The sequence below is a fragment of the Nomia melanderi genome, chromosome 5 (genome assembly GCF_051020985.1).
Source record: "Nomia melanderi isolate GNS246 chromosome 5, iyNomMela1, whole genome shotgun sequence".
Lineage (NCBI taxonomy): Eukaryota > Metazoa > Arthropoda > Insecta > Hymenoptera > Halictidae > Nomia > Nomia melanderi.
Window position 1 is genome coordinate 11169746 of NC_135003.1, and position 13731 is coordinate 11183476.

General features: G+C 45.9%; 1 protein-coding gene across 8 annotated transcripts in view; it reads right to left on the reverse strand.

Moving 5' to 3' along the window:
* RhoGEF3 (Rho guanine nucleotide exchange factor 3) overlaps window positions 1-13731 on the reverse strand; it is a 174316-nt gene that overhangs the window by 91966 nt on the left and 68619 nt on the right. For 7 of the 8 annotated variants that reach the window (XM_031985525.2, XM_031985515.2, XM_031985516.2 and 4 more), the window contains exons 6-8: window positions 11795-12044; window positions 9950-11462; window positions 8280-9510 (exon numbers count right to left, since the gene is read on the reverse strand). In XM_031985525.2, coding sequence (XP_031841385.2) covers window positions 8280-9510; window positions 9950-11462; window positions 11795-12044 — 2994 coding nt within the window. The remainder of the gene's footprint in view (window positions 1-8279; window positions 9511-9949; window positions 11463-11794; window positions 12045-13731) is intronic. The other variant, XM_031985518.2, reaches the window with a different exon arrangement.

Genomic DNA, 13731 nt, shown 5'->3' on the forward strand with positions numbered 1-13731 from the left:
CCGCGGTAACAAAGACAATAAGGGTTGGCAGCGGGACATCGATGTCGCGGTGTCGCTTTGTTTCGTCTGAAAATTCGAGCAGAGCAATGATTACCATACGACGCCACGGTAATTAGTAATTTAGCGGTTTAAACTTGTCCATCGGAACTCTCTCCTCTCGAGTCGGACTAATTACTAACCGTGTAATTAATGCGAGCTATTACGCCGACTCGCGCGGCCTCGTTTCGTCGAATTCACCGGCCAGAAGGAAACCGATTGTTAATTGTAATTCGTAAAGCGATCATTTAGGCAATTCTCACGTGTTTGGGGGAGATTTGAGGAGATCTCGGATTAGTGCGATGAAACGGGGATCGTCTGATGGCGTTAAATCGAAATGGTGAGCTTGGAAATGCCGATTCACGCTAATACCGGATGAAGTATCGCATTAATACGAACTTTATGCTCTCGTGTTCTCGTGGAAGAATTTATTTAGTAAACTACACAAAACAATTTTAGCTAAAAGTTAGTTGAATATTAGTCACTCCTTTTTGACCCATTAAATTCAGAATAATTTTGGAAGAGAATGTTTGGTTCACGAATAACAGTTGGTAAATAAGTGACAATTACTTCCACGAAACGTGACATTTCACGTCACTTAGACGCTTCTTAAAAATTTTAAACTTAAGAAGCTGCTAATAGAAATTCTCCAGACGGCAGCCTAAAAGTGTCAGCCGCCCGTTTCTGCGAACTTTTTTCACGCAAGGGAAATATTGGAGATTCTTATATATTTCATACACGTCAATGTCGAGAGGGCGATGACAGGTTTCGAAAGCTCGCAGTATCGATTTGTTCCTGCAAATATTTTCAATGCACCTCCGCGAGGTTTTCGAAAATATTTAATGTCGCGGTCACAAGTATTTTGAAGAACACTTCCCCGTTCGAAATGGAAGGGAATTCAAACAGGCAGGCGCAGGCCAGAAATTATAATATTACGGAGACAGCGGAGCACATCGGAGTACCGCAAAAATGGAAACGAAAATATAATTACGATCGATCGTTGTTTAATTCGAGGAGTTGCCTTTGCCACTTGGCACTCGCGCATCGAGGGGCCGAATCAATATGGGGCTCTTGCTATTAATTGGAAAAACCGTTCCGGCCGCGGAGGAACGGAAAGATATTGACGGCCGGGAGATAAGGCTGCGAGTATACTGGATACGTGTGCGGACGAATGGCTATTCTGACGAATAAACATTTGAAGATCGCTATGTGTACGTTCTCGTGAATTTATATGCATATTCGAATCGATCACGGGTTGAAGCGACTAACTTCAGTTTCTGAAAAATCCAAAACTGCGAACGAGTAACTCAATTATTCAAATAACGAAAGACCGATATGTGGTTTTCGTCGTTTTCAATTGACAATACTTCGACGGATAATTCAGTGTTTTATGGAAAGCACTTTCGAGAGTTTAAAAATTCTCGCCCGCAGAGGATTGAGTCAGTCGATCGACGTTTTATTTACGAAATTCCATAAATTCTAACTTCTCCAATTTTCTATTTCCCCACATACATCTAATCTATCTTCTTTAACATTAGAACCACCGAGGGCTCCATAAAAATTTATGAGAAGAACAACAGATTTCTTTCAGTTCCTTTGTATATTCATTACGGTATTCAAACGGAAATATTTACTTTCCAAATCATTTCGGATATTCAATAGTTTTCAGATATCCACAATCGCTAAATGAAAAACGTGAAATCCGCTGTTATAACGGGCACGCCAGTGCTCATCTTCTACTTCTCGTTTTGCGAAGTGGATCGATTCAGCAAAACGTGTAATTCGAGTGCCGTGGGGTATCGAGTTCGTTGAAACGGCAGTTGAAATATGCATCCAGTATAATCGCAGCCTAACCAGACGCATCGAAAGGCGAATGATAGAGCAGCCAGGTAGGCGGCGGCGGGACAGGTGAGAAACTGGGATGCGAGGCCATCTGTTAGTTTCAGAATAAAGTAGCCGGCGAGCAGGTCGATCCTAATAGCACCTCCAGGTAGCGCTTACAGCGAAGAAATCAGCGCGCGTACCCGCCCGGGGAAAGTGCATTCAGCCGGCCCGTCGATCGATGCACGTCCATTTAAACTTGACACTCACCCCTTGCGTTTTATTCACCGGCGGGAACCGGTTCGCGTCCGACCGCTGCGTAACCGATTACGTTCTCGTTAATTGGACCGAATTTGAGCATAAAACTCCCTCTTATGGTTCATCGGCTCCGAACGATCGGAAACGGACAACGAGAAATAAAAAAAAAACACAGAAACGGAAAACGGAGGCAAACAAACGGGAAGGACAAAAAGAAACGTTTCGTTTTATGTCGAATATGTTAACCGGTCACGCTGGAAATGGACGACGAGCCGCCTCGCGAGATCAATTCGCCGAGAACGAGATACAGAAAGGAATTTTAATTGTTAGATAAGACAGTGCAAGCCGCGGTTCATTTTTACGAGGAAAGTGAAAGTGACACGCCGGATGATTTGAGACATTTTTTGCGCGCCTAGGCGCTGCTCTTTTTCCAGATTCCGCCGGTTCCTCTAGCCGTCGATATTTTAATAACACGTGACAATTAACGAACACCATATCACCGGGCAACTGCTTTTAACGCTCGTGTTTTTCAAGAATTAATCGCGCGAGGCGAAAAAATGTGTACGTAAGTTCCTCTGACGGCGTTCGGACGTGTTCCGTGAACTGTAAATTCTGCGGGAAAAAATAGGCGAAACAAATTTGTGAAGTTGATCGTGTTTGTGGTTCGATAAATGTCGTGAGAAATTTCCGGAAATAAGACACGGTTAAATGAGTAATCATTCCGTGAGAACGGCGAGCACGTTGTTTCAACCCTCTCGATAAATGCGGTGTTTGTATTGAATTGATTTACACGATTCTGTTACAAAACATTTGATTGGAAAGTCCTCTCCCGGTTTATGTACGCCTGAACGGTGGTGTGATGGCTAATCAAACTAGGAAACTGATTGAAAAAATATTTAATCAAACATTAACGGAGGGGTAACTGATATTATATCGTGCCCGACCACCTAATTACACAATAAATCGAATCAAGAGTTAACCACGCGAATAGCATTTCCTGCGTCTGCTCGGAATTCATAGAATTTGTAGATTTCTATGAATTTCCAATAGGTTATAGGAACCGAACGGCCACCTGTCGCATAAATTCCGATCCTTCGAAGGTATTACAGGAATAATGTTAAATGACAAATCATAATTCTAATATTGCAATAGTAATTTCTAGTATTTGAAATTTAGCACCACCATCTACGTCAAACCTTGTCATTCGATTAAAACGTTCATTGCCGCACCGATTGCGAAACTACAGAGGCGCTACAAGATGGTTGGAGAACTAACGCCATAAAATAAATGCGTCGCCTAGTACCGTGTCTAACTGGATAATAATGCAAAGTAACAGCCTACTTACACTATTGCATAATTATGAATTGTTATTAATTACATTTATCCCTTCAGAGTTAAAGCGTCAAACAACAGGCTACAAATGTACAAAACGCTGCTGCAGGAATCAACAAAAGGTGTAGGAGCGAACGTTTAGACATTCTTCTCATGTACGGAAGATAAAATATTCGTCGAAAGAGGTAAAAAGGGAACTGCGCGATCCGATAACAAAGCACGAAGAATTTTAAGCGCGCGTACATCATTTTTACGAGTGCGGGTATCTCCTTGTACATCAACGGTTCGAAAAATCGGACGAATCACCGGACAAATGTTTCCCGCGACCGTAAAGAATGGATTAGTTTCCATTTCACGGTGAATATTTATATCCATGTATTTATTTCGTCCGAAACCAGAAAATAGAACGAAAACAAACCAGAGCCGCGCTCCCGGCTCCGCCGCGGAGCGACGTTACAGATTAATGCCCGACTATTCCATAACAAACCGCTGGCACATAGAATGCGGGATTAAACGCCACCCGGTGGATCGATGAACGATTCGCCCGTCGATATCGTCGCAGTTAAATACTCGACGGTCCCTTTTAAACTCGAGTAGGTGTCGTCTCGCGACGAGAAAGGCAACAGGAATCGAGAAAAAAGGGGGGAGAAGAACGTCGAGGTCCAAAGCGAAAAAGGGGCAAGGAAAAAGCAAATGAACGATTTCATGGTTCCAACTCGGAGACGCGTGAATAATTCATGAAGGAAAAATTAACAGTCTATTCACACGTGCGCGGAGGGGAAAAAAAAACACGAAGCCACGAAGGAGGCGGCGTAACCGCGTGAAAAATGAAATCCGATCGAGCATTGTCATGTAAAAAGCGCGCGGAGTGACGTCGCGACGGGAAATAAGGAAATGCTCGCGTCGGCTTCGTTTCGATCGTTTCGTTCGTTCAATTTTATGATTGTCCGATAGTTGTTATTCTTCGCTGGAATCATGGTGCTTGAAATTCGGTGATTTATCAGCGCGTCGAGGGTGAGATCGAGTTCGAACAACGCGAGGTGCCAAGATTTACGGATGCATTGTTAAAAACAAGATGGCTCCCCGATCGGATATCCGCACGTAACTCGAGGAATTACCCCGCGTATCACGCTCGGAATTTATATCCGAATATCTCCTTCGGAATACCGCGGAACGATCCCTTGGCTGGTTTCGAGCAGCATTTTTATACGACATCGACCGAGAAATATGCGAACACACGGACCATCCGGAAAGTTGCGCGGTTTGAAAGAACACTGCACGGAAGGAAGAACACCAAACAGCTTGCTACTTCGCCGAAGTTTCTTTTCCCGGATTAACTATTGGACAGAGACCAAGCTGGAAAGTTTCTACCGCGGGACGCGCACTTTAATCCTTAAACTACCGTGCACCGAATTCTACCGGTTTGCAGTAGTAATTCTGTTATCGGCATTGTTTACTCGACGATCTTAAGTAACGAGATTCGAGACACGATTATTTGTTTGATCAAATTCTTCTAGATACATTAGGTGTATTACATTTGTAGATTGTATCTTTCGATGCAAACGATCAATTATTCGATCAAGCATTCTGCTGGTTCACATTTGTTAAGAATGCAGGAGTTGCTGAGCTTTCTGTTTTAATAATGTTAAAATAAGTAGAGTGTTTGCTTTGTGACGCGACAGTGATGTAGCCAGCAAGCACCGACAAATTGAAATAGACAGAATGCGTTGACCTTTTGGTGACTTTTAGTGTATTTTTATGCTCCTACGATTCAGTAGGACTGTTTCCAAAGGTCAATGGAATGTCAACTTATTGTATATGGCTAAATCTACCTTTTCTGGCTATTTGGAGCACAGAGTCATTTTTGGAAGATCACTGATATGCCTATAAAATGAAATTCAAAATCTGGAAATGGGAAAGCATCGGAAAAGCGTTAAGAGACAATCGATTCAGTGGTTTGAAAATACTCGCGACTGCGTCTAAACTACGCTCGAGTGCTTTTTAATCTATAATTGCGGCTTTATCGGGCGAATCTGACCAAGAGTATGCTGTTCGTTTCGGGATTTGCCAGCAAGCATCAAAGCTGTTTCATCTCGAAGAATAAATTTTTCGAACGACTCCTACTGAATTTTTGTTCTTCTGTTCGGTCGTGCGCACAATTACGCTTTGTGAAATCGCGCATATTAGATTTTTTGAAAATTTGTAGCATTTCATTAAACATCGCTTTTTGTTGCGTTGCGGTCTTTGTTCGCGCTTCGAGTCGGACCGCATTTTTGTTGAATTAACAGCGCACGTGTTTTCTATAGGCCCTTACAAGTACGGTGTTTAAAAATTTAAATGAAATTAATAACACGTTGTTGAACGTGACTTCAAAGAGTAGTTGCGAAGCTTCAAAATAAGTTGTTTGAACGAACGACTACATCAATTTTAATCGTGTACGAATCAATTGGGTAACAACGAAATCTTGCAGCCTTTCTGTAAAAATCTTGTGAAAATGTAGAAACGTGTTTGACAAAATTTTGTTGGCAAAAATACTAAAAATATCTCGTTAATTGCTCAGCTTTAACTGTGTCAACAAATTTGAGACATCAATTTTAATATGTCCGGTAACGTTGATTCGGTTCAGTCGTACTCGGTATAAACTGGAATCGCGCGTGATGAGCAGTATAATGTCCCTTTGTCTGGTGGCCACGGATTTCGCGTGGGCGTCGGCGTGGGCGACTTTACACGCGGACATAACCGGTTCGACGAACGTACGATTACGTCGCATTACACTTTGCGCGGTCGTCACTCGAAAACGTCACTTGTGCACATTTCCGTACCTTGCCGAGTAACAAGGTGGAGGAGGCCTTCACGAGAGCGCACGCGACAAACACCCCTCCTTCGAGAAGCTGTAAATCATTCTAAACATTCACGTACAGGGTGTACCGAGCTATTCTCCACGAGACGATTTCGCTTTTGTTAGAATTTCGGCCGGCTAAAGCAATTGAAACCAACAAAGAATGCGAAGACTATTACGTGCAATGTAAAGAAGTTGAATAAGTTCTTGAGTTGTGCGCTTCTGAAGTTGAATTGCATGAGAAACGCATATTCAATCCTTGGGAAAGAATCTTAGGTGAATGTTAAATGATATCAATTCGTAAAAACCTCTAGTTTTCCTTTTAAAGGAATAAAACATTTCAATGAATTGGACTTTATCAATATTGCTAACTCGGTGTATTGAGACCGCTGTAAAGACACATTCCATAACATTGATCAATCTTTTTTGTCCCCGAGAAAAAAGCCCCATTTCGAGGAGGTTGCAAAGAGTGAAGAGATAAGAACAATGAGACTATAACCTGAATAGTTCTGCCAGCTGTGCAGTAAATGCGCTTTCGAACTGGTTTATTTTATTCCCTGGGGCATTCACACAAACATAATTTAACCAGAACGCGAGTGCGAAACGCGACCAATAAAAACATTTCAAGTTCCATTGGAAAGGCAACATTGTGGACGTGGTATTTTAGGTGTCTAGTTTAACGATGATTCTACGTACTGGGTGTGTCAAAGTAAACTAAACTATTTAATTCTGCAACCCGCAGACTATGGACTTTCACGCAAAATTTAATTTTATAACGAAACAAGTAAAATCTTTTAATACGTACCAGAAATTCGAATAAATTCGAAGGGAGAATTCCGAAATAAGAATTAATAATGCTTTTAACGTAACTTTCAAAGTGACGCCGAAACTATATACTATATACACTATATCCACTATATACAATCCCTAAGATATTTTTAAAAATTACTTTTTCCCAAATCTAAGAACACTAAAAGTATTTAAGAAAAATTCTGTTTACAGTGACTGAACTGTGAAACAAAAGTAGCTGATTATAACCATCCCGTTACTTTCAGCCCACCCGTTGCTTATGCTCGGGCGGATGACAAAGTGCGCGTAACCGGATTCGACAGGTTGATTAAAATACCGGGGACGTTGAGCACGGGAATTAACCAACACACGTGTGTTTACCTGGCCTGAGCCGAATGCCTGTCCGGAGGGGTGGCAGCGTCTACTGCACGTGACGTGTATGTGACTGCACCATTAGTAACTCCGGGCTAGGATCTACGGACTATCACTTGCAGCCACGTAACCAGTATAACTGAGAACGAAGTAATTGAACTTGTAGAAAATTGGATTCCACGTTGCGCTAACCTGCCGCGACTTGCTGATGTCAGCGCGCGACGCACGACGTTTCGTAGCCAACCACCGATTGAAAGAGAACAGGTCCGCGTATGCAAGTATACACAGACTTAGACGCACGTGTGTCGAATTTACATCGATTCACTTTATTGACGCACGACTATGATGCAGTGTTGTACCGATTACTTAGCCAAATTAAAGATTCATCGAAAATGGGATCAGTAGCAGAGAGGAGGGTTGGCTAAGGAGCTTATGACAATCGTCATGCGATTTGTGTGCTTGAGATGCACACGCGAAAACGTAGAGGACGGGTAGGTTTCAAACGAAAAGCCAATTAGACGGCAATCGAAGTTCCGGGTAATTGAGAAACCTAGTACTGGACTGGAATTTAAATAATACTGTTCTTTGTATTCACTCATCGAATTCGACGAACCGGTCTAATGTCCGTCGAGTTGCACTGAGCTTTTGCGTCCTGATGGTTGCAGTTAACGACTGCGTCGATGATTGCTTTCTTTATGTATATTAACATACTCGGTAGTCAAACTATATTATTATTATCGTCGTTATCGTCGCCATTACCATCGTAATCGCCGTAGTTATTAGCATCGTCGTAAATTACAAAAAAACAAGCATCATGCAGTGAACGACTCACCCGTCGGTGTTATGCGTCAGGAACGATTTCGGCAGAGATAAGGACCGCTGATGAGGATCCAGGCAGGTCTCCGTGGGCATAGAATCATCCGCTCTGGTGGGAGCACTGCCGGGCCTAGACAGCATTCCATCCTTGGGCGGTTCCATCAAGGTCTTCAGGGAGCCGATTACCGCATCCTCCATGGGGGTGGACGCGCCGGAGCTTTTCGCGTTCCTGGGACTCTTGGTAACAGTTCGATCGGACGTAGTGACCCAAATATCACTGCTGGACGAGGACGAGGTGGTCGACGAAGAAGCTACCTGACCGCTGGGTGATCTGTTAGCGATACCAGCTTTCCCCTGAGACACCGGGGACACTTTTCTATCCTTGTTGTCGCAGCCCTCGAAGCTGCCGGCAAATTCGGGCTTCCTGTAAAATCGATGATGCTGCTCCCTCTTCTCAACGGACGACGACGCGTTTCCGTTGGAACCCTCTAGGGGCGACCAACGGTTCGGTTGCTTAAGCACGCTCTTCGGTTGCCTCTCCTGATATTTCGGATTGTTCTGATCGCGTCCGGCGGCAGCTCTGTTCTTCCGCGCGTTCTCCCGTTCCCGGTACTCTCGGTCGTCCATCCTCTCTAACGACGCCGGGGACGAGCTGGCGCTGCCTCTACCCGTGTGGCTGCCAGCGTCCGCGGGGAGCCTCTGATGAGCCGGATAGCTTTGGGACAGCTTCATGAATACCGGCACCTGATTCGGTGAGTACAGGCTGTCCCTCTGCGAACAGTGCGGCCAGAAATCGCAGGTGCTGCTGTTGCAACGTAATTTCGTGTCCGGGCTGACACAGAAGTCTTGACTGGTCGACGACGCGTTCGCGTTCGGGGTTGTTGCTCCTCTTTGTAGTGTCTTTGGGCGACGTGTTTGTTGCTGTTGCTGTTGTTGCTGCTGTTGCTGCTGTTGCTGTGGCTGTTGCTGCGATTGTTGGTGCTGCTGCTGCTGCTGCTGTTGGGACTGTTGCATCGAGGAATTGGAGGACTTTGAAGATTGCTGCTGCTTAGAGGATATAAAGTAGACGTCGTAAGTGCCCGGATTGGTTCGTCTTTGCTCCTGATTCTCATCGCGACGCTCGAAACGATTCGAAAGGAGACTCCTGGACACCACGCGGCTTCTCGTCCCGTATAGGAACTCGGTTACCGTCTCCGTCTCACGGAGGAGCTCTTCGTTTAGCGCGTCCTCGGTCGACTGCGCTTTTCCTGGGAAACACACGTCGACGGATCAAAGGTCTTGTATTAAATTCTAGATACCGGAAAGACGGACGGGAGACTCGATCGAGGTGATCTTGTTTTTCCGCGTTATTTGTCTGGCAACGTTTATGGTATGGAGTATTAATAAATATTTGAAAAGGCGTAATGTAAAGTATTCTAAGATCTCGTTTATAAAACATTGAGCTATTTTCTACACTGTCAAATGTATTAACCCACAAAGTAAATGTTAATCACTGGTTGTTCATTTAATAGCTACAAAAATTCAAGTAAACTTGTTTTCTCTGTACGAACATAATAGAATCTACTAATATCTCAACTAGTCCGATTAATCGAGGTTTCATCGTAAGCTACTGATTCTCACGGAATTCCATGAAATAGGATCAACCGTTTTAACCAGGCAGAAGACGAGCATGATACGTATACGTACGGTTTTGGAGAGTGTGACGCTTCCTGTCGCCTCCTCGATCATTGGAAATCTTAACAACGACTCTGTGGGGCTCGTTAGTCTCCCTCGAGTGATCTCTATTCGGCGCTGCCGCGCCCGGGGACCTCTTCTCGGGTAATTGAAGACTCCTGGATCTCCTTACCCTCGATTGGTGGGATTCTGGGGACACTTGCGCTGTCCTGGCGCTTTGGTGCTGCCTCGCAGCGTTACTGCGCCGGAAAGGATTCGGCGTCGGCGATCTGCCCTGCCTCTCCGCGCTGCTCGACGACGAAGACGACGAAGACGGCGAATTGAATGACAACTGTTTTCCGGACTCCGCGGATCCCGGCGATCTCCTCAGTCCCTGTTGACTCCTGTGATGACGGGCCTGCCGATTGGGCGAGATCCTCTCGCCGTTGGCGCGGATCGACTCGTTCGACGAGTTTAGCGCGATGATCGACGACGAGACAAGGCTGAGGTTCAACGACGAGCTGGGATTATCGTCTTCATCGTCGCCGTCGTCGTATCCTTCCACCGAGGAATCCGTGTTCTCGGATAACCTGGGCATGGTGGATCTTTGCACGCAGCTGTCGAGACTCCTGAAACCCAAAGAGGACGAAGAAGAACTGGAAGATTCCATGTATCGTTGAACGAACTGCGTCCTTCTCGAGGATGAAGGGTCCTCCAACGATTTAGCCTGCGCCATTCGATACTGCTGTTGCTGCTGTTGCTGTTGTTGCTGCTGCTGCTGTTGCTGCTGCTGCTGCTGCTGCTGTTGTTGTTGTTGCTGCTGCTGTTGTTGTTGCTGTTGAAGCTGCTGCTGTTGGGTGCTAGTGTTCTGTCTTCGAAGTCTGGAACTCACGTTCGAAGATTTCCGCGTGGAAGACGGTAACGAGCTCCAGTTCACTTGATGCGGAGGCGATGGCGGCGGGCTGATGATGTCGCTGTCAACTATGGCGTTCGAGCGTGGCAAAAACGGCGCCTTACCGTAGTGGCCGCGGCCGGAGTGTCTCGCGGATTTCTTGCCGACCACATCCTGGAACGCCGGTGGCGGCGATATGATCGGCGTGATCGATGGCGGCGAGTAAGATTCCGGGATGCTGTGCGGCGACGTGCAAGCGCTGCTCCCGACCGACTCGAAGTCTTGACCGTGCAACGCCAAGTAGTCCGGTCGATGATTGTCCAGCCTCGAGAACTCTTGGGGGCATTTTCCTGGTTCGCTGTTGCAGTGGTAGTTGGCCAACTTGACGGTGACTCGACGCGGCAGGGGCAAGGTGCCCGTCGTTGCTGTGACCAGGCTGCTCTCGTAGTTTATTCTTCGGTTCTCGTCCAATGACCTTTGCTGCACCTGCACCCAGCCGGACCGACCCAGATAGACGCCGTCTACTTCTCTGTCGCACCATCTGACCGGCGACAATTCCCGGCCGCAGTCGCCGCTGATGAAAAGCTCGCCGGACGTGCCGCTGTTGCCGGACAAGAACGAATTCGAGGACTCGCGACGACGAGAGCTCGTCACCTGCCCAGCAAATTTTCATCGATGGGAAAGTGCAGCTTCTCGGGACCGTCCGGGAACGGCCTCCGAACTTTTTAACGAGAGACGCGACGAATTTCTATGGCACTCGTTTTTTTGGGGGGGGGGAGGAGACGCGAACTTGTCAGAGGTACGGGAAAGTTTTATCGAACGTCGAGGTTTCGTTCGACCAGCAACGGTGCCAGGGACACGTGGAGTTGAAAAATTTTCACAAACGACTTGCGACAGCTCTCGAAACGGAAAGCCGGGATTGAAATTTGTTCGATGGGTGGACGGGAGATAATACGCGTGTTGGTCTTTTCGATTGTTTTACTTGCCTGTCCATGGCTGTCCTGCCGATGCTGTTTTAAACTCGAGCTGGATGATATCGATGCGGTCGTGTCGTGACGTTTTAACGACGGTATCGACGTACCACGCGTGTACGAGCCCCGTGCCGCGTTTCCGCTTGATTTTCCTCTGACACTGCTTTGGCTTTTATTGCTGCCGACGCTGTACGTGGACCCTTGCGAGCCCACTTCCCATGGATCCGAAGTACTGCGTAAATGCAGAATTGAGACGTTTGCGCCTCTGTAAAAAGATCGTTTATTCTCGCGTCAGCGCAGATTAGGCGAGAGAAAGCGGCCATAAGAGGATTGGGGCAATGGGAAATGGCGCGTCCCGCGGACCTCGTGTCAAAGAGGGAAATCTAACATTAATAATGCCGTTTCGTATGTCATTCGCTAAGGCGCTAAAGAGGTGGAAACATTTCGATATAATCCCCTTTCAAAAAGAATAAGATAATTATCATGGACTGAATCATAAAGAAAAAACAATAATGGCTATCAATAAGTAAAATATTTCATTTCATATTTGAACGAAATCTGGTAAAACATACTCATGCGGTTTCTATAACCACTTAGAGAAAGGTTACTTCAATTGCTTGCGTGATACTTTTGACATCAACAGAAGGATTTTATCAACGTCTTCGACAATCTAAAAGGGGCATCATGCGATAATATTCAGCGCCGAGCGCTCAATAAAAACTCGTCCCGCATTTCCGACGATTCTCGAAGTGATTGAAAATACATTTGCATAGGCAGACGATCCCGGGTCTTCACTTTTTCCAAAGAAATTTCGTTGGATGACTGGCGAAGGCATGCAACGGGCGCATTGATCCGCGAATAGTCGGCGTTTACCCCCGAGGAAACCACTATCCCGGCGTATCGGGGCGAATGTAATACACGCGCGGTACCTGGCGGTCCGTATTGGTTGAACTCGATTCGAGGAGCTACCCGTGGCTCGTTGCTACGCCGGATGCAGCCGCTTTTCTCCTTTCGCGCCCGTACAATCTCGCCGTATAAATATTCATCGGTACTACGTGGCCGGGGCGATACGGATATCACGAACGGGGAGGAGAGGCAAATAAAGATGCCACGACGGTGGAAAAGAACGCCGGGAAACGGGGACGTCGCATCCATCTTGCAGCACGCGCGGGACAGAAGATCTCCTGCGACCCGATACCCGCGTACCCGCGCGACGCACGCGGTAAAAGCCGGCAAAGCACGAAATCACGGGTGAAACAGATTCGTCCACGTTTGGCAAAATAAATTCCAGTGAAAATAAACACGCTCCCGCTGTTTTCCGCTGGCAAACGATCCCGCCCGCGTGTTTAGCGTGATTGAACGCTGCTGCGTTGCGAGACGAATCTTCTTATTTTCGCTGCGAGCGTATACATAAATGGAAAACTGATTAATCTAGAAAATACTGGCGTCAACATTTGCGATTAGTGGACGCAAACGAGTCGAAGCTAACGAGCAACCACTACTTTTTCCCTCGCGATCGTTTGTCTTTAAATGATTGTCGGTTGATCACGAATGTTCATATTTTGCGGATTTGGATGCTAGCGTTTAGAAATTAAATATTTAGGTGCTCTGTTAAGGATGTCGATTTGTTGAAGATTAAATAAGTCGTAAATTCGTATCTAGTCATTACGAAATTGTCACCGTAACTTTTTACTACGCATATCTTATCTACTCCTTTAACCTTCGATTGCTTCGACCATTTTGATCAATACTTAGCAAGTTCAAACCGAGCGGAGCCATGTTTAATAACGCAACGAAGCGTTCTTGTCTAAGACACTGATGGATATTAATAATAATCTGTTTACATGGATCGATGGAAATGTAAAGGCACAACGTGCTCGGCACAAGACAGGCAGGGGTCCTGTCATAAGAAGTTTCGCGCGTTCGTTCGAGTATGAAAGCATTAATCTTAT